This window comes from Episyrphus balteatus, chromosome 3 (genome assembly GCF_945859705.1).
Source record: "Episyrphus balteatus chromosome 3, idEpiBalt1.1, whole genome shotgun sequence".
Taxonomy (NCBI): domain Eukaryota; kingdom Metazoa; phylum Arthropoda; class Insecta; order Diptera; family Syrphidae; genus Episyrphus; species Episyrphus balteatus.
In genome coordinates this window covers 39,310,626-39,332,482 of record NC_079136.1, presented here as the reverse complement: position 1 = coordinate 39,332,482, position 21,857 = coordinate 39,310,626, and the positions used below count along the sequence as shown (strand labels likewise).

General features: G+C 27.5%; 1 protein-coding gene across 9 annotated transcripts in view; it reads right to left on the bottom strand.

Moving 5' to 3' along the window:
• Positions 1-21,622, bottom strand: part of LOC129913486 (neuropeptide F receptor) — a 108,276-nt gene extending 86,654 nt beyond the window's left edge. For 2 of the 9 annotated variants that reach the window (XM_055992187.1, XM_055992194.1), the window contains exon 1: positions 12,339-13,406. In XM_055992187.1, coding sequence (XP_055848162.1) covers positions 12,339-12,371 — 33 coding nt within the window. In that variant the 5' untranslated portion in view covers positions 12,372-13,406. Of the gene's footprint in view, positions 1-10,822; positions 11,116-12,322; positions 13,407-21,601 lie in introns of those variants that run through there. The other 7 variants (XM_055992189.1, XM_055992195.1, XM_055992191.1 and 4 more) reach the window with 6 other exon arrangements.
• Positions 21,623-21,857: the final 235 nt, after the last annotated feature.

The window sequence follows — 21,857 nt, the reverse complement described above, 5'->3', positions numbered from 1 at the left end:
TGGTGACACAAATCCCTTTTATTAATTGTTGTTTCTAGGTTCATAAATTTATGAACGTTTGTACAATATCTGCAATTTGCATGATGTACATTTTTAACTCTTTTTGTGGCGTTTTTTAATACACCTTTAACCAGTAAACAATAAATCAACCACAAAAGAGGAAATGCACAGAGTGGAAATTCTTCTTGTGTGCCAGCCGTGCATCTATATATTCTTCGCCATTATTGTAGGACGATGATCCATAAATTCTGAATACTTCTCTTAAATAAATTAAGCTTAGTTAATAACAGTCACAGGTAGGTCCATTAGTTAACCGTGGGCACATAGTTAAGTATCTTTCACAACAAGGACAAAATGTGGAATTCAATTCGTTATCCTGTCATTAAATTATGCAACACAAATAATGCATTAAGTATACTTTTCCTTTTAAATTCTTTAAATTTTTCAAATACCTACTTGTCTGTGTTTATATAACTTTTGAAGGACAAAGTATCTTCAAACTTTTGGTTTATTTAAAAAAATTTAACATTTTTAACGAAGCAAACTTTCGAAGTATTATCGTGGGCTTAAAGTACACAAATAAAAACTTAAAAAAACAAAAAAGTTAAATAATTGAACAGAAAAAGTTAAATAATTGAACAAAAAAAGTTCAGTTTGAAATGTACACAATTTCTGTTTTGTGTGCTCATTAAAATCCTGACAAATTTTTGTTGTCAAATTTTATATGTAAATTGAAATACATTTTTATTATGGATGCGAATAAAGTTTAGTATCTAAAATACAGTTCATTCTTCATTAAAAACAATGTACATAATGTAAAATCAGTGCGATATTAAAGCAGCAACTGAAATTAAATTAATTAAAAATTTTCCATCGGTTTTATAGCTTTAAGGAAGAATAGAGGCAAAAATATCATCAAAATGGATTTTCCTTGTTCGAGTAAAAGTTGCAAGTTTATGTTTCATTAAATCACGTAGCGACAACATGACGAATGATTTAGTTTCAGAATAGAAGGTTACATAAAGGATGTTCAAATTCTGTGTGAACTAGCATTCATATAAAAAGTTTAAAACTATTTATGTGGAAGTTAAAACTTCGCACTAATTACCAGATGGTGGGAAGAAAATATGTTAGATATTTTCATTTTCTGCTTTACATATAAACCTCATCACTGCGGTTTTTTCAGTTTTAAAATTTTTGAAGAAAATATTTGGATTAGAAAATTTTCCATTTTTAAACAAATTCAATTTCAAGTATTTGCAAGAAAGAAAACAAGCTAGATTGATTCAGGACGTAAAAACTTTTATACAAATTGTGTTAATTAGTTGCATGAACGAAACATAGATTTCTTCTATAAAAATTGAAAAAATTTGCCCTCAAACACTAAACAAGTGGATTCTCAATAAAAAAAAAATACATATTCGCAACAGTGACCCGACCAGCATTTTTATTTAGGAAATTGTTTATTCTAATTAAGTCAAACTGCTGATTGATTTTTAATATTATTTCATCTATTAAATTGTTTATGTATAGTTTTTTTTTTAGTGAAAGGAAAGAAATAGATTTGTTTATTCTGTGAACTGGAATTTTGATTGATTGTTCGCATTTCTATTGTTTTTTTTTTTCTTTTTTCTTTTAAATAACAATGTTCTTGTGAAATGAAAAGAAAAAACAATAAAACATCCACGTCAAAGTAAATGTTGTAGCATTTTTCTGATAGAGAATGTACGAGCATGGCAAAGGAAATATCATCAAACGTAACAGGAGGAGAATTTTGTTCAATGTCTGTAAACTTATACACAGAGAAAAATATGACCCGCTAAAAACTAACAGATTGCCATATTGTTTTACCTTCCATACATTTCATAAGGAAATCTTATTAAAATCAACGATTAATAAGGTTTTTTTAAGGAGATTTCTTATTATTTTTATTAAGAAAATCTTATTAAAATTTGACTGAAAAGTTGATTTTTTTTGCAACTTAGCACTAGAACAAAAATCGCGATCAATATTTTCATGGCAGGTTGGTTCAGGTGGTAAGGTGGGCGATTAATGATTAGAAGTCCCCAGTTCGATTCCCAGCCTGGTCATCGTTTTTTTATTTTTTTGCAGATTTTAAAACAATAAGGAAAACCCGATTGTTTTAATAAGGTTTCCTTCTTGGATGAAAACCATAGAGAAATCTTATTGTTTTTGTTCTATTTTATGTGGTCTATTTTTCTCTGTGTAGAAACAGAAAACAAAAAGAATGTTTCAGATTGATTGAAATGTTAACATATGTGTTAGGAGTAAAAAAAGAAATATAAAACTTTTCTGAACCCATCCATCTTAAAAGTAAGTACTTAAGAGTGTAGGGAAAAAGTTGCAGTTCTCCTTAAAGGGTCTATATCTTAGTAATATTGAAAAATTGAAACCTTTTGTCAAGTTTGCAGGCTTTGATTTGTCTCAAATTAAATTTAAATGAGTTGAAACAACTTTTACACTCACCTTCTACAAGAAAAAAAAACTTGTGGCCATTCAAAACCCATTTAAGCATTTAAAACATCATTAAATTGTTTCAAAAACCATCAATTCTCATTAAATTCATTAAATTTAGTTTTCATATGGAAACAAAATCCACAATTTGCCAAAGTGGGTTTTATATTCTCACGAAATCAAAACTTCTTAATGAACTTATAGTTCCTAGAAACTTATTACTGCATTGCACATTACATCTTTCAATGCAACCAAATGAAGAAATTAGACGTTTCTCAGTATTATTTTTCGCGTTTATTTTATTTATTAGAACTTCAATAAATATTTTCAATGGTAGTTGATAAGTTTCAAGAACATTTCGGTACGTTGTACGTTTTTTTTTAATCAATTAAATTGAAATGTTTTTATTTTTATTGGTGTTTTTCTATAACAATTCATTGGGTAATAATATTTTTATGCTATGGGAGATAAAAATTCCTATTATAGTTTTAGAAATGAAAGCATTTCATTAGAACACGTTGTGATTTCTCATTTATTTATAAAATGAACGATAAATTCTTTTTACATTTTTCCACATATTTTATAAACAATATGAAATAAAAAATAATCCACCTATACATCTATTTAAATACGAACAATTTAAATCCATAAGCCCTAAAATGTGTTGAGTGGTTGTTTTGTTGCAAATATGTATTTGAATGAAAAATTGTAATAATAAATTTGTTTTTTTTTTGTATTTAAATAAATTTTGTGGTTTTTTTTTTTTAGTTTTGTTAAATATAATTCAATTCATTTAATAACTAAATTTTTTGACCATAAAAGCAAAAATCCAAAGCTAATGCAAAAAAGCAAAGTGTGTTTACTCTATTTTTTTTTTTTAATTTAACGGGAAATTCGTTTCACATTTTATTCAAATATTTTCGAACCAATATTTAAAATAAATGATATACTTACATATGTATTCAAGTGGCAACATTCTAAAAATATGTATAAGCTTAAAAATCTGTTGAATGTTTGCTTGGTTGTAAGTAGCTATTTAAAATGTAATCATTTCGAAAAAATGATAAATACATTTTTGTTTTTTTGTTATTTTTTTTTTTTTTTTGCCTTTCACACTCAAAATATATGACTGTTTTTTAATAATAACATTTACAGAAAAATAAGGAGATAAAAAATCTCTCGTTTATTGGTATTTGAACGAGAAATTTGATTCACAATTTTTTTTAACTTATTTGCATAACAATATGAATAGCAAATAATTCATTCTTCTTCTTCTTCCTTTTTTCTCAGCGCTGTTATGATCTCGATGTCGAGGGGATCATAACCTTCCCACGTTACTGCTTCACACTAGTGATCCGCCTGTGGGGTTCGCAGGGTTGACCTCAGAAATCGGCGGCAAGCCTCCCGGTTTTGTATTGTTCCGTTTCTGAGGCCAACTGAATGCTGGTGTTTTTGCATTTGCTTGTACCAGGAGTTTTTAGGCAAATAATTCATTCAAATTCTAATATTTGTCAACAACCACATCGTTATGCGGTTGTAAGGTTGTAATAATTCAAATGAAACAAAAAAAATTAAACTTGATTTTAAACAGCAAAAATGGGGTTGTTGCCGCCAGCAGTAGCAAATGGAATTGGCTTTTTGTGGACGACTGGAAGTTCTTTGAATAGAAATATTTTTACTTGTTGTTTTTTAAGTTAATTAATATTTAGTTTTTTGTTTTCTAAATTTTGACACAAATTTTTTTATTGTAAAATATCTTCTGAATCAAAAAACTTTTAATTTGTCTTTACGAAAATAAATATTATATCAAATATTAATTTGGATCTAAACATTATAAACATTGGAACACTTGCAACTCAAGGTAAAATATGAGCTATCGAAACATGGTCCTTCGAGCCGGATACTATGAACGAATTCTCAATGTTGTGGATATTTTAAATTGGGTTTTACATGAGTTTTGTGAAAGATCAGAAAATGAAAAATTGCATTTTGATCATAATTGTGTATTTATATATTGTTATTAATATTTTTTTTGTTTTTATCAAGAACAAGAACAAAATGAATCAAGATGAGGGTGAGTTCAGAAACGAAATGTATTTGGACGGAAATGAAAATTGCAGCCAAAGCGGCGCAGGTATGGAAAATAAAATAATCTCAAAAGTTCAGAGTTTGAAAGTTCCAATTCGAGTTTTTGTTGCGCTGACAAAACTTGAATTTGGAATTTCAAGTCTGAAAATCGAGAAAATAAAGAGCTTTATGGATTATGGATTAGATCGTTTTGTGTTGCGCTGACACCATTCGATTTCAGATACCTAAAAATATTTTGGTGAAAGTGCGTTTGCTAAAAGTTTTTGGTATGCTGTTGTGCGTAAAGAGCTTTATGGATTATAGATTGTTTCGTGTTGCGCTGACACCATTCAATTTCAGGCAGAAATTTTTAGTGAAAGTGAATAGGAATTTTAGAATTTAAAAAAGCATTGATCAACCATCTTAATTCATCTTAGCACACAAACAGTAGAAAGAATATATTAAATCTTTTTTCTTTTAATTTAAAATTGTATCTTATGTTATTATGTATGTATAAGTAAAAATTAAGCTAAATTTATTAAATTTTCAAGTCCAACTTAAGGTACTATAAAAGACTCAGTCTTATTTGTACACCATTTTGAAAAATAAAATTGAATTGAAATTGAATTGAATTGAAAGTGCGTTTGCTAAATATTTTTGTATGCTGTAGTGCTAATAGTTCCCTATTTTTAAGTGAAAGTGCGTTCATACAGAAAATATTGGGAGCTATTTATGCCTTTGAATACGTTATTGCACCTACAATTAACAATTTTTTTTTTTGTTTCTAGAGAATTTACCTATACTACTTGATTTCATTATATTGTTCTCAAGTTGTAGTCAAAAGAGCAGATTGTAATATTGCAATGCAATGCAGTTATTTTTTGGAAGTTTTCGTTTATTATTATCTTTTATTTTAAAGGTTCGTCCGGAGCGTTTGTCCGAATAACACGAGAACATCAAGCAGAAATAGATGCTTCTCATACAATCGAGGAAGAGGTAGTTAATTTTAATTGTCAGTCATTACCACAACAGGTTAAAAACTTGGTACCACAATCAATGAGACTGTACCGTGATACTCTGCGACGTGCTGTAAATAGTCACACCAATGAGGAAATCGCTCAATGGTCGGCTGATGAAGCAACGATTCGTCTCAATCGCATTGAAGAGGTTTGGTCTAAATTTGAAACAGATTGGCCATTGCTAGGTCAACAACAGCAACTTACTGAAGAACAATTGGCTGGTTGCAGTGCCTTTTTAGCAGATGCTGAAGAAGAATATTTATCCTATAAATTCAAGCAACGTAGACAAATTTCATCGATCGAGCCGGTCACAACTCTAGCCACACCTTTTGAAGTTTCTCCTTTTCACATTCAGATTTCAGATCCTCCACGCATACCTAAATTTTCGGGTTTGGAAAGTGACTGGGCTAATTTTCGAGCAATATTCGAAGCAGAGGTGCACTGTAAGTCTAAATTTTCCAATTCCCAAAAAATGCGACACCTCTTGGGAGCACTTAAAGGTCGAGCTGAGGCAATATACAAAAACTGGCCAATCAGTGACGGCAATACTTATGAGCACTTATGGAAGGAACTATGCACGCAATATGGCAACGAATATAACACGATTCGTGCCCATATGAGAGCGTTATCAGCACTGAAGCCGTTACATCGTCCGACATGTGATGAAATGCGAAAAATGCTTGATTCTGCACGAAATGCTTTTCGTCAATTGCAGCTATTGCTGACATCAGGTTTACTAGCGGAACATATGCTTCTTTACAAGCTTGAAACACTTTTGGATTCTGAGAGCCAGGTGCAATGGTCAGTACATCGATCACCTGAAGAATTACCAACCCTCTCAGGAATGTTTCGTTTCCTTGAATTACGAGCAAGTCTATTATCTCAGTTGTCAGAAACAAGTTCAAGTTATTACGCACCGTCGAGAAGTGAAAGGCATCATGAAAGTAATGAATTTCGAATAACTGGGAGTAGAGAAAAACGTTTCTTTCATAATCGGGGAACGTCCGATACAAAAACTGTTTCGACTGCAAAGTGAAGCAGAGCATTCACGGGGGGGAATGTGTTGCCGCCAGCAGTAGCAAATGGAATTGGCTTTTTGTGGACGACTGGAAGTTCTTTGAATAGAAATATTTTTACTTGTTGTTTTTTAAGTTAATTAATATTTAGTTTTTTGTTTTCTAAATTTTGTCACAAATTTTTTTATTGTAAAATATCTTCTGAATCAAAAAACTTTTAATTTGTCTTTACGAAAATAAATATTATATCAAATATTAATTTGGATCTAAACATTATAAACAGTGGAACACTTGCAACTCAAGGTAAAATATGAGCTATCGAAACAGGGGTTTTTTAGCATTTTATAACTGCAATAAAAAAAAATTAAAAGGACTATAACTACAAAAAACAACTTATTTCCACTTCGTATTCGTACGAAAAAATAGCGTTTGTATCGCTATTACGTTTTCATCTACACACAATTTTATTTGTTCAAATTCACTGAAAAGTTCTTAAAAGTTGAATAAATGGATAGAGTTTCATGTATAAATTCTTATTAATAAAATATTTTTGTTTCTATTATAGGTTTTCTAGTTGGGTCTGAATGTTTAAAGTCAAAAAAGTGAAAGTAATAGGTACTTACTTTTTTCTCGAGAATGGGATTGGCTCTTTGAATTATTAGGAAGGCTGCCAATTTTTTTTTTCTGGAACATTCGGAATATTGGAAGCCTGTCCCGACATAACGAACTTTTAATTCTTTTTTGTGCGAAAACTCTCTGCATGAAAAAGGGGATGTCTAAAAAGAAAATTATTTTGCCTTGAAGTCAGTAAAACAGTTTTTACATTTAATCGACCTTTCAATAAGTTGTGTAACAATAATCGAAATTTTCAACTAAATTTAATTTAGTACCCTCTGAAAATGCTCCTCAAAAAAAAATTTGTTGTTTCAGATGTAACAATTCCTTAAAATGTTTTCGTACAGCAGCTTTTTCCGTGAGATTAAATCTCTCCGTTTCAATATTGAAACGATTTCCATACAATTTTTTTTTTTTAATATACCCTCAAAATCTGGATTTTGTGGAAAATACAATTTTTTTATCTTCATCACCCCTGATTTACAGCTGTCACCTTTTTTTTCATGTCGAGAGTTTTCGAACGAAAAAGAGTTTAAAAACTTATAATGCCAGAGAAGGTTTCAAATGTCAGCAGTGTTCTGGAAAAATCGACAGGCCAACCTGTTATTCAAAAAGCTTTACCCAATTTCGAGAATACTTATTCTATAAAGAAATCTGTTTTACTTCTTCTTAAACTGAAATTGCTTTATTAAATAAAATAAGTAAAATTGAAACTGACTTACATCAAATAAGCTTTATTATATGACTTTTGTATATCAATTTGATGTTTCCGGGTTTAATATGAAGTTCCGTAAAAAAAAAAAAGAGTAAATTCCCCCTAACATATAATCTTGTTGTGCATCAAATTCCAACAAAATCAAAATCCTTTTCTAACGAATTCATGCAGCACATCAAGTTTCATTTAAAATGAAATCACTCACTCAATGTCATGTGAATCGATATGGAAGGAGATATAAGAACGTTACGAATTCTTTGTTGAATGGAAGAGTACCTACACGGAGAATAAAGACCCCATCAGGACATGCCTCTATTGAAAATTGGTATGATAAACTGCAACTAAATCTGAAGTCACACAAGAATTTAAAAATTTACTAAAATTGTTTTAACTACCAAATATTATGACGAGTTCCACATTAATTTCAAATAATTTCTTCGTTTTTTTAAGAAAAACGTTTAATATTTAGGCACATAGAATTAAGACAGCATCTTCTTATTTTAAGTCAGTTTCTTAAGATTAAAATTCATGTTAAAATGATATAAATATCACCTTTAATTTAACAGAATTTAAGCGGATTCCACTTATTTTAAGCGGAAAGCTTATTGTTTTAAGAGGGCGGAATTTGGAGTCGGAATCATTTTATTTTTTAAAACACCCTTTTTTTCTCCGTGTAGTATCTAATCTTTTGCAACAAAAATGTGTAACTTTTTTATATAAGAAACAAAGATAAAATTTTAAAACCAATAAGTTAATTATAAGCCCAGTCCCGATTCCTTTTAATAAACTAAATTTAGGGTACAATAAAGTAATTTTCAACAATTAAACTAAAAGTGGGCACAGTTGCACAAAAAAACTAAAATGAAGCTCATATTTAGCATTATTTCATTTAAATTGTTGCAACCTAACAACCAGACAACGCAGTGGTTGTTGACAAATATTGGTATTTGAATAAATTATTTGTTTTTTATATTGTTATGCAAATATATGTTAAAAAAAAGTGTGAATCGAATTTCTCGTTAAATAACTAATAAACGAGAGAATTTCAATATTCTATTTGCAAAAAAAAATTGTAAAACATAATAAACAACATAAAAAAACATCACTTTTTTTTAAATAAAAAACAAAATTTTTTATCATTTATTTGAAATGGTTGCATTTTAAATGCTTGCAACCAAGTAAACATTCAACAGATTAAAAAGCTTATCTTTTTAAAATGTTAACACTTGAATACACATTGTACAAGTTAGTAGATTATTTACTTTTAATATTGATTTGAAAATATTTGAATAAATTGTGAAGTAAATATCTCGTTCAATTAACACAAAAAAAAAATAAAAAACACACACACACATTTTACTTTGTTGCATTAGACATGAATTTTTGCTTTTATGGTCAAAAAATTTAGTTATTGAATGAATTTAATTAAATCTAACAAAAGCTAAACGAAAAAAAACAAACAAACACCAAAAAATCTAAAAAACATTATTATCTCAATTTTTTCAACAACTCAATGAATTTAAGTGCTTATGGTTTTAAGTTATTGGTATTTAAATAGATGTAAAGGCGGGCTATTTTTTTTTTTTTTTTTTTTTTGTTTCACATTGTTTTGAAAATATGTGGAAAAATGTAAAAAGAATTTATCGTTCAATTTATAAATAAATGAGAAACCATAACATGTTCCAAGGAATTGCTTTCATTTCTAAAACTATAACAGGAATTTTCATCTCCCATAGTGTAAAAATATTATTACCCAACGAATTATGATAGAAAAAACACTAATAAAAATAACCCAAATTCAGTTAAATTGATTAAAACAAAAAACGTACAACGTACCGAAATGCGCTTGAAACTTATCAACTACCATATTGAAAATATTTATTGAAATTCTTATAATTAAAATAAACGAGAAAAATAATACTGAGAAACTTGAAATTGCTTCACATGTTTGCATTGAAAGATGTTGTTGGCAAGAAAGTGGTAAGTTTTTAGGAACTAAGTTCATTAAAGTATTAAGTTTTGGTTTCGTGAGAATATAAAACCCACTTTGGCAATGTGTGAATTTTGTTTTTATGTAAGATGTTAAATATTTACTAAATTAAAATTAAGGAGAACTTGCGGTTTTTGAACTAAAAAGGAAAGTTTAATTTCAATTTAAGAATAATAAATTTAAAATGGATCAAAGGTTTCAATTTTATATAAATTTATTACTTAGACCTTAAGGAAAAACTGCAACTTTTCAACCATTTTCTTTCAAAGTAAAACACACACTTTATGTTTCTTTTTTTACTGCTCACACTCATGTTAACATATAGATGGATTTGAAACATTCTATATGTTTTCTGTTTCTAGTTTACAGAATTCCTCTTCCTGTAGCGTTTGATGATTTTTCTTTTAACATAACTCGAACATTCCTTGATTGAAAAATGCTATACCTAACATTTAATTTGACGTAGGTGTTTATTTTATTGTTCTTTATTTCCGTTTCACAAGAATATTGTTATTTAAAAGAAGAAAAAAAAAAAAAACAATAGAAATGCGAACAATCAATCAAAATTCCAATTCACAGAATAAACAAAATCTATTATTCTCCTTTCACTAAAAAAAAACTATTCACACATAATAGAGGTAAACAATGAAATTGATGAAATAAAATTAAAAATCAATCAGAAAATTGATTAAATTAGAATAAATTAATTTTCTAAATAAAAATGTTAGTCGGGTCACTGTGGCGTATGAGTATTTTTTTTTTTTTTTTGAATGAGTGTTTGACCAGTCGAGTTGAGGAAACTTGGTACATCCATGCTTCAAATCAAGTAAATTGTATGCGTTATAGTTTTACATTTTGAACAAGTAAAATTTTGTATATAAAAGAGACTAGTGAAATAATATCACTCGAATTTTATAAAAAATACCTGTAATTTGAAGTTAAGTGAAAAAATTTTCAGCCATCTTCTTTAATCCCTTAGTTTTAGAATTCATGATCCTTTCATGTATAACTTTGCTTCCTTTTTTTTATTGTTTAAAGAACAAGAACAAGTTTTTGAGGCTTTTACGTAAAAATCCCGCTAAGTTTTATTAGTTAACATTCTTGAACATGACTTCAGCTTCAACTGGACGCCACTTCACTTTGAACTTCAGCCAAAATAGAACCAAAGTAGAAAAAATCATTTTTTTAAAATGCAATGTCTATTGCAAATAAAAAAAAATTTCATTAAAAAAAATATCTTTTGCAACTGAAAAAAAAAATTGCATTAAAACAATTTTTTTATTGCAACTCAAAAATATTTGCATTGAAAAAAAAAAATATATTTATTGCGACTAAAAATATTTTGCATAAAAAAAAATGTTATTGAAAATAAAATTTTTATTGAATATAAAAATATTTTGCATTAAAAAACAAAATGATTTTGCAAATAAAAACATTTTCTGCATTGAAAAAAAAGCAATGCAAAGTGTGTGCATTAAATATTTTTTTTTTTTTTCATTTATACTATTTCAAATACATATAACATTAAAAGGCCAAATATCCAAAATTTTAAGAAATTCGACAAATATTAAAAAAAAAAATATTTAATGCACACATTTTTTATTTTTTTGTAATGCAGAAAATTTTTTATTTTCAATAACATTTTTTTTTAATGCAAATTTTTTGATATGCAAAAAAATTTTTTTTATTTTCAAATCCAATCTGCACAGAACATGAAATATTGAAAAAGGCTGAGATGACTTTTTCTCAAATGCAAAGTTGAAAGAAATTTACATTTTCACAAAACACTCCTACTCGAGAGTAGATATTTGCTCAGTATAACTTTTATAATTATACATATTACTTTTATTTTGAGCGACGTAAAATCCGTAAAATAAATTTGCTCAAATTCAATAGAATAACGTTGAAATAATTTTACATTTTTTTTTAATCTAAATTGTTTCAGCGTTGAATAACCATAACTTAAACACGTTTAAAAGTTAATGTTAAAAATACTTGATTATTTTTTCAATTTCATTTTTGTTTAAATTGCACCATCTCAATACGATTTCCACTAAATCTTTTACAAATTTACTGTATTTTAAAATCACATATTTTTTTCATTTCTGTGATTCAGTAGAAAAAAAAAACTGAATAGAAATAATGGGTTAAAGTTGAAGAATCACTAAAAATACAACAATATTTTTTTTAAATCCCAAAAACTGCCCCTTTCATTTCCATCGAATGCAAAAAAAAAAAAAAACTAAAACAACGAAAACAAAAACATTAAATACACAACAGGGAATTCTTAATCACATTTAAATCATAATATAAACACTATCAAGTCTAATAAATATGCCTCGCTTAATCGTTTTGTACCAGCCCACCTGATTATTATTTTTTCACAAAAAAAAAAAAAAAAAATATGAAAATATTTGAAAAATACCTATATTTTTTCTTACCATATTGTCATAAAGGTGTGAATTTTCAAACATGTTGTAGAAGAAAATTTTAAATTATGAACAAAAAAAATCCAGGGTCACTGTTGCGTATACGTACTATTTTTTTCTAGTTTTTTTTCTATTTCAAATTACAAACACTTTTTGTTTCACTTTTTCTCATTTAACACTGACATTTTTAATTAGACAGATCATTCCAACAGATTAATTGACCCCCTATCAATAAATGCATCAATAAGGTATTTAATTAAAATCTTTATTGACAAGTTGGCTATTAGTTCTTTTTTGCTTTAATTCAATCAAACGGGTCAGAGAGTCTACATTTTTCCCTCTTTCCAACTTTAGAAATATATCACTAGTAGAAGAGATATCCAAAGCTAATAGTTCTAAAAAATTTGTTGTACAAAGTCGGTGGGTTTTTTATTTTAGTCTTAACATCAAAGTCATTTTCTTTGATGTTTTAATTAGCACTCGTGTAGTGAACGAGAGGGAGCTAATTCTTTATTTTTGTGATCTCACTTCACAGATTATAAACTTTTATTTCAAAAAATCAAATAACAAACGGATGTTACTAGCGATTAACAGTCAATCAGCGTTATATACACACTTCAACATTTAGCCATTTACATGACTAAAATACAAAATAACTACCGCTTTGCCATACACACGAGTACGAAATGGCATTTTATTCGACAAAAAAAAATACGCGTCGCTACCGTCGCGTCGTGTCGTTGTCGTTTGTCTTGGCCAACAGCACGAATACGTTTAATCGTTTAGGATAACCAAAAAGTCTGTTGCCAAAAAGAATTTGAATCAAGGTGAATAATATTGAGCTTTCTTATCTGTGCAATTGAATATGGTTGAAAGACAAACTCTCTACTTTGCGCAGGCTCTTGACTATTCCATTCATAAGATAAGAAGAGTATACCTATCCACCAAAAAGTCTTTTTTTGCATCTTCCAGTGTGAGGATGATTTTTGCCTGAAGGATAACTGCAGATTAAACCTTGATAGAAAGTGTAATATTTTTCGAAGAAAATCCTAAAAGAAACGAAATTTCACCCTTTTCAAGAATCCCTTGACATTTGGGTCTTGATAGACATAATGAAATGATTTAGTTAGAAAGTCTGCAAATAATAGAGATTTTTTAGCTTTTTTTTTTTTGGTCTTGGGATAATCTTTTGTTGGTATTTTTAATTCGATTAAGATAATTTTTATTGGTTGTTTGCATTTTCCAGACAAAACCACAACAAAAGTTATTTTTAAAGAAAATAAAATGAATTTTTATTATCTCACAGCTAGTCCGGATTAAAATGATAGAAAATCAATGATTATGGCAATTTATATGGGTAATAGATGGATATTTTGATTTTGTTTGGTTTCTGAGAAAAAAATTATGATGGTCTTTTATTCGTATTTGTGTATTTGTATGGTAAATAAAGAGAAGTGAAAATATATGTAAATAGATTTGTTTAAAGAAGAATTTAAAATAGGTCCTTCATGTCTAGACAAAAGGTTTCATCAAAATATTTGATTACTAGAGGGATGTTTTTTTTTTTTTTTTCTTGTTCAAATACCAATTGGTTGTCTCATTTTTTGTTTTTGTTTCGCTAATAATAACGAAAGGAATTAATTTAACTGTCAATTTTATTGAATTTTAACCCCATTTTAAATAGAATTGGTCACAAATTTATGGCAATTAATGGGTTGCTGGTATAATATATGTAATTAAAATAACTTACTTGGAATTGCAGAACGTAAACTTATACACATATATAATTTGAAAATGTTTCAGGGCAAGTTTTCAGAGTGTTTTAGACTGGTGTTTCAATAGTTTAGTTAATAATTCTCAGAACAAAAATTGTTCTTTGGGTAAGACGGAGAGTTAGAAAGAGACGCTTTATGTGGACACAATTTATTTTCCTCGAATTCTGATTTTCCAAGTTTTGCAAATGTTCGAATGAATTGAGACTTAATTTGTTTGTAAAGTCTAATAGTCCAGCCAAGTGAAATATTCTGATGTTATTGGAGATACATACTATCTCTATCACGAGCTACAATCTAAATCACAGAAGCAATTTGCTTCAAACTTGGCAGTTAAGTGCTTTTGGTGATTTCCTAGAGGGAGTACTGAAATTTTTTTTAAGGACCAAATTTATGGAACTTTCCATAACTATGACCAAAATTAAAAAAAGTTTTTTTTTTCTCAAAAATGACAATGTTAATTTGAAAAATAAGGTCGTAGGTACTTTCAAAATAAAAAAAAGAGGTTGTCTGTAAAGCCGGTTTACGGACGATGATTTTATGTGATAACGTCGTAAAAAAACAGGTTGTGTGCTTTTAAAATGAGTCAATTGAAGCGTTTATTTATTTCAAACAATCATAATTTACAAGAAAAAGCTAAAAAAAATTACCTTTTTACTTTTCTCATTATATAAATTTTTTTATTTTAAAAGCTTACAAAAAAAATTATAAATAATAAAACCATTTTTGAATTTTTACAATGCGCAAAAAGAATTGAAATAATTTATTAAAAAAAATCATTTCTTATGACAAAAATTCATTTTTTTTTATATAACAACCTATAATAAATTTTATACCACCTATATCTTATTGCTTCAGCTCAAAATATATATATCGATCATGTCTATTAGGCATCTCCAAAAAGAGCTAGAATTTTTTGAACTCGATCAATTTTCATCAAAAAAAGCAAAAAAACATAATTTTATTTTATGTTCTCACGCTATTGAATCATTTTTTTTTTTAGACAACCAATAAAAATTTTATATTATGTAAAAGCTTATAATTTCACCTTTGATATGACGCTTTAATCTTAATTCTAAAACTGAGATTACGGTACTTCCCACACTGGTGGCTGTTCATGATCAACAGATCTCCACAGGTGTTTTGAGGTATTTCGCAAGTTTTTTTATTTAACATTGTGTAGCTTGTTGTGAATGTACAGTTATGTGTGATATACCAAATGAAAGGTAACATCATCAGAATGCTCAATAAAGTTAAATCAAATTTGTATTTGCTTTAGATCAAAAGATAAAACCTGTTGAATAATAAAACTTTATTTTTCCATTATATCAAAATTGTGCTAACAAAATTGATTGAAATTTTGCACAGATATAGTCCTGTCTATAATCTACAACATAAATTTAATTTATTTATCTGTTGAAGAAAAAAAGATAAAAATAAAAAACGGTTAAAAAAGGTAAAAAAAACTTGGGACAAAAAACTTGTTTTTCCCGTTATTCGGTCAAAAACCATTTTGAAATACCAATTTTCAAATGTTGTATGCGCACAGTCATAGACTACATGTTCTATAAGCTTGAGATTTTTTGAATGCTACGAAAAATTTAAAAAAAAATAAAAACTCACCCAAAAATACCCCAAAATAAGTAGGTGTTTTTCAAAAATTCATATTTCGAAACGCGGAGACTTAAAAAAAATCCGTATCAGACACCTAACTTTTTTTATTATCTTTCGAATGACGTTTTTCAAATTGTCAAAAAAAAAACTTCCCTACCTATAATCACTACTTTGTCGAAGGTCTACCTTATGTTTTAATTTTTAGAAAACCATTAATAGCTTGGTTTTGAAATTTTTTAGAATTTTTTTTAATGCCATTGTCAGTCTTGCAATAAATTTGTCTATTGATTAAAAAAATTCTTTACATTGTCGCGTTTAGAAAATAGCCAATATTTTTTGAAATTTTGTTTTACCCCTATTTACCCTATTAAAAGATGGAATTTTTTAAAATCCTTCAAATGTATTGAACTTTAGTTTATTATATTTCAAATAAGCTATTGAAGATTTTTTTATCTCTAATAGTTTAGTTTTAATTTTGAATTTAAATTTTTGCCGCACTGCGAAAGTGCGAGAGTTGAACGTTAGAAAATGGCGTCACTTTTTTGTAGTGGCTGCCATGGTTCATCGATTTATAAGACGTTATCACGTCAAAATTGGTTTTGGACCTCTATTAACCGTTCTTGCTTTAGAACAGATTTCTTGATGTTTGACTTTCTCCTAAGAGAAACACCATTTTCAACCAAAATGTTTATATTTAAAAAAAAAATTAATTAAAAAATTTTGTACATTAAAAAAAAAAGTTAAAAAACTTGTTTGGAAATCAATTTCTTGAAAACAGACCAATGAATTTTATTGAAACTGTGTTTTGCAGATGTTGGTTAATGTTTTCTTTTTAGTGGCATCCAAATTATTTTTTGAAAAATTTTTGGAAAAGAACTATTAATTTAAAAAAAACAGCTCCAACGATTTTTATTTTTTTTTTTCTAAAATTTTTTTGTTAAGTTGTTAAGTTAAAAAAGTTTATCTCAAGTTAAAAACAAAAGTTAAAACCATTTAAAGGGATGTTTTGGTAACTTTAAACAAAATTTTATTTTTTTAAGTTTTTATCGTAAATTTCTTAAAAAAAAAAACAAATTCTTGAGTAAATTTGAGCTCCAATCAAGGTGCACAATTAGTTTTCACTTATAAGATGCATCTACAGAAAACTAAAAAACAAAAAATGCAATCATTAGGTAATGATTTATTGATGAAAAAAAATAAAAATAATGTTTGAAGGTAAGTCAATTTAAAGCAATATTAATTAACAGCAAAAACAAATTAAAAAAAATTGCGAAAAATTAATTTTTCAAAAAAACAAAAAATGTTTTTAATCTATTTTTTGAAAATTTCTTTTTTAATTTATGTTTAAGAGATATAAAAGCTTTTGAAATAAAAATGGAATGGGCATCCTACTCTGTTTCCAGGCCTTTTAGAAAAAATAAGTTCTGCGATCGCATAAACTTTTTAGTATCTGTCGCCTTAAGCTTTCTCGTTAGCCGCAGCATTAGAGGGAAATTCTATCTCCTTTTAATATATTAGAGAACCTCATTGTCTAGAGGTTAACAGTAAAAATAGGTAAATAGAACTTGATGGTTTGCAATACCAATCCGCGAAAAACTTCGTCTATTTAAACTTGATGCACAGTTTGAGGAATAAAACCCTATTAACGCCACTTGTATGTTGAAAAACACTTTTATGACTTACTTTATAAACCTTTTATTGAGTTACAAAGCTAAATTTGGTTAGATTGGATTTGGTTAAGACTTTTTATAATGTCATAGTCATATGCTCCTCCAAACCACAAGTAAAAGCCTTTAAGGTTGTATCGAAAAGTTTAACCTTTATTAATTCGTTCGATCCTGATAAAGGTATACTTCAATTAATATCCCGTTGGATTGGTTGATGTTTGGGTATATCGAAACATTAAAGGCTTAAAAATCAATTTGATGACTGTGTTCCACTCAAAGAAACAAAATACAAAAACCACCTTAATCGAACATGCGGTTTTACCTGGAAGCGACGATAATCATTAACTCTTACTCGTTGTTGTGTAAATCTTCCTCTCATTTCCTGTTTGTCAGACAGCTGCGAGATTTTAAACTGTTCTGATTTAGCTCCTTATAGTAATGAATTCTGTTGGCTTATATCAATCACTAACTGCAATTAACTTTGTATGTACTAAGTGAGTTTTGGTTGTCAACCGACGATTATGTATGATGTTCATTTCTTTCATCATAACTTCTAAACTATTGTTATCCAATTTGACATTTGAGGTATCGTGGGAAGCTATATTGAATTGAACATTTAACTTTAAGATGTAACGTTATTAGTATTTAACGAATTAAATAAATCATAAAGATGCCTCTTACTACTCGACTTTTTAAAGTGAGAAAGTGACTAACTTAAAAGATAGGGGTCAACAAAGATTTCAGAAGTCAGTTCTTGCTGACTGAATATCTTTTTTGGTTTTCAACTTGAAGGAGTTGGAACTTAAAGACAAAAATATTTAAAGTGTTAAGCTGAATTTTTGCTGCCAACACACTTTTTCTCTCTGACCAACAGAAATAGAAAGAATTTAAAATTTTTATTCTCATAAAATTGTCCCAAAAAATGGAGGAAAATTGAAGAATATTTTTATAACTTGGATTTCAAGGAATAATAAAATGCAAAAAAAAATCCTGTTCATTATTTTTGTAATGTCAAGACTAATTTGACTATATTATATGTACTTAATTACTTTGTCCTTTGTCTTTGCATAATTTGTTTTTACTTTTAATGGACTTGCTCTTTTTGTCCTTTGATATTCTTGTAAAATGTCATTTTTTCTTGAATTTTTTAGTTTTCTTCAAGACTACCACGTCTTTCGTCGAAATGACATTTTCCATTTAAAGAAAATTTTCTATCTTTCTTTTCAAAGTGAATGCAGTTTACATTTTTGATCAGAATAAATTTCTATTTAAGAAAAAGATTCTAAAGAAAATTATCATTTTAAGATAATTTAAAGTGTTTTTAGTTTTCAACCTATTTTTATTTGACTACAGTATAATGAGGAAAATGGTGTTTGCCCGATATGTTCATTTATTCCATCATAAATTTTAGACTTATGTTATTTAACCAATAAGGTATTTTTAGATTACTCGTTTGCTGGTTACAAGTTATATGAAATTGCATAAATTTGATAATGACGCCCTCTGTAAGTGAAATTCAAGAAATGTATCTTTAAATTATGTTTATTACGAAATTATAATCCCAAAATAATTTAAATAAATTTTTTTTTTAATAAGGCTATGTGTTAACAGTTTATTTAAATTTCTTATGCTTTTAACAAGACCAACTCTAAACTTCAAAATACATATTTAGCTGTAGTGACAGATTTTGTTAGCAATATTTTACATAAAAAAAATCCTTGAACTTTAAGTGGTTGTAAATTCATTCCATTTTCATATTTGCATTTGAACGTTGTTATAAATTTAAAAATAGCCTTTTTCCCCTTTAAATGACTTTCTTTCAGTTTAAGTTGCTCATCAATTATGTCTTATGTCCTTTATACCTTAATACCTCCAAACCATTTTATGCAAATAGATTAAATCATTTTTCGTAATCAAATGGGATAAGATTAGGTTCCTTTTATGACACTTTTTTTTTTTTTTAAAAGCATTATAAAAGTTGAATTTATGAACATGAACCCATAATTTTTGTACTACATAAAAATGAATGTATCGTTAAATTTTTTAAATCTGAGTGTTCGTATAATCAAGTGAAGCAGAGAGTGTGTGTAAAGAAAATATACTGTATAAAAATCATTTAATGAAATATGGGAAAGGGATAAAAGCTATAGACCACTTAAAAGGATTCACACCAACGAACGTCTTTTGTCCAGTTATATTAACAACATAAAAATGGATATAAATACTTTATTTTGTTGATTTATATGAGAACACATTATTCACTGTTATTTGTGTATGTATTAAAGATAAGATATAAATAGTATTATTGCGACGTAAATCCTTTACATGATGAGGTGTTAGTACAAAAATGAAGTAGGTATTGCTTAAATGGTTAACAAAAAATCTCTCATCAAAACAATTTAAGATTAAATAAAATGCACGACTGGGTCGCACGTACTTGGTCTTATGTTAATAGTAACTCTTATCTTAAATATTTTTATAAAAAAAATTGGAAAAACTATAATTTTATTTATTTTTTTTAATCATTTTTGATAAAGTTAAAAAAATACATAAAATCTGTTTTTATAATTAATAAAACACCGTTTTTAATGACTTTGATCAAAAAAACGAAGTATGCCATCTGATTTCTTGTATTAAAAGGAATTTTCAGAAAACAAATTTGAAAATCGTTAGAGCCGATTTTCAAAAAAATAATATTTTTTATATTAAATTTTCTAACATTTTTCAAAAAAAAAGTTAGTTTGCCATTTTGAAGAAATAACTAAAAAACACTTAAAAACAAATTTTCAAAAAATTTTTATAAGTTGTTTCAAAAACTTGATTTTTCAAAATAAAAATTTGAGATATTTTTTAAAAAATCCAAAAAATAAGTTGATACTGATAAAGAAAATTTCTTTGTAGTAACCCTATTCTAAAAGAAAAATTCTCACACGAATAATTTTGTCATTATATTTCTAGTTTGATGAAATGAGCACATCTTTAAAATTGGCTAACTAAACTAAACAAAGTGTGAGTAGTAAAAAAATTAATAAAATAAATTAAGAATTGTAAGCCTATTCAAATGAAAAAAAAAACACAGTTGACTTCCTTTTCTGTCTAAAAGAAATCTCAGTTTCCATCTCTAAAACAGGAGAAAGTAATGGGTAACCCTACTAAAATGCTTAATCGCACAAAAAATATTTTTTTCAGCCAAAATGATGATATATGATTGTGTTTTTTTAATACTGTTTTACTTGAAACAGATTTCTTCAAAATTTTACGTAATACAAATTTGGTTATCACCTTCAATAAAAGTTCATCAAATTTTAAAACACCCCTGATATTTTTTTAAATTCAGCTCTTCCATAGCCTTTCAAGTTTCCTTTGAGATTGAATCAAATGTTGGTAACATATTATTTTTCTTTTAATTATGATTTTTTAAACGAAAAAAGTTGATATGAACCACTGTGTTTCTACCAAACCCTCCAGCACCCTACAGCTATAATAAAAAAAAACCGACTTATAAGAGACAAAAAAAAACATCAGCTAACAAAACCACATAAATAAACAAAAGTCTCCTTGGTCTACACGTGCTAGGTATCAAAATCAACCCTCCACTTGTTGCTAGGGCAATCTTTTTATTTATGTAATTAAATTTTTTTCTTTTTTATATAAAAAAAAATTAAAACAAAACGGACACGTCTATTGCTTTTAATTTGATTATACATTACCAAAAAGTATATACATATTTAAACTTGATTAAGAAAGGTCATCTTAAGGTTAAAATTTTTTTTTTTTTCATAGTTAGTGTTACCAACCACAAAACGCATTAAATCCTCTTCATGGCCTTGATTTTAATTTATTTAAACAAAATAAAGTGTTAATGCAACCTAATTGAGGAAAACTTTTTATTTTGCACTTCATCTTGTTTCCCATAAATTTCCAGTCTATTTATTTCTTACTCAAACGAAATTCAGAAAATATACACGAAAATATATACCAACTTTGTTTTTACTTAAAAAAAAAATAATCCAAATAGTGGGCTAGTATTTATTTTACTTCCCCTTTCATTCGCCCTCAAAATCTGCATCAATTTGTTTATAGAGATTCCAGAGTTCTTTCACTCTGTTGTTGATTGGTAAATGTTTACAAAGCACTTTCGATACAAAAAAAAATAATAATCAACAGAGAATTCATAAACATATATTTTTTTTTTGTGTTCAACAAGCTCACTTAAACTTACCTTAAATTTATCGAGGTGATTGAATCTGAAAATTGAAAATATTTTTCATAGTAAATTAATACACTGTGGCGTATACGCAACTTTTTTATTCTTTTTTTTTTGAATTTTCTATATTTTACTTTCATTTACCACAAAACATTTTGCATATCACGTATATCACACACTTAAGGGAAATGTAGATTTTATTATGAACCCATAAATTAAGTTCAACTTTAATTGAATAATCGATTTCTGAACGCGACAGCCGCACCAAAAT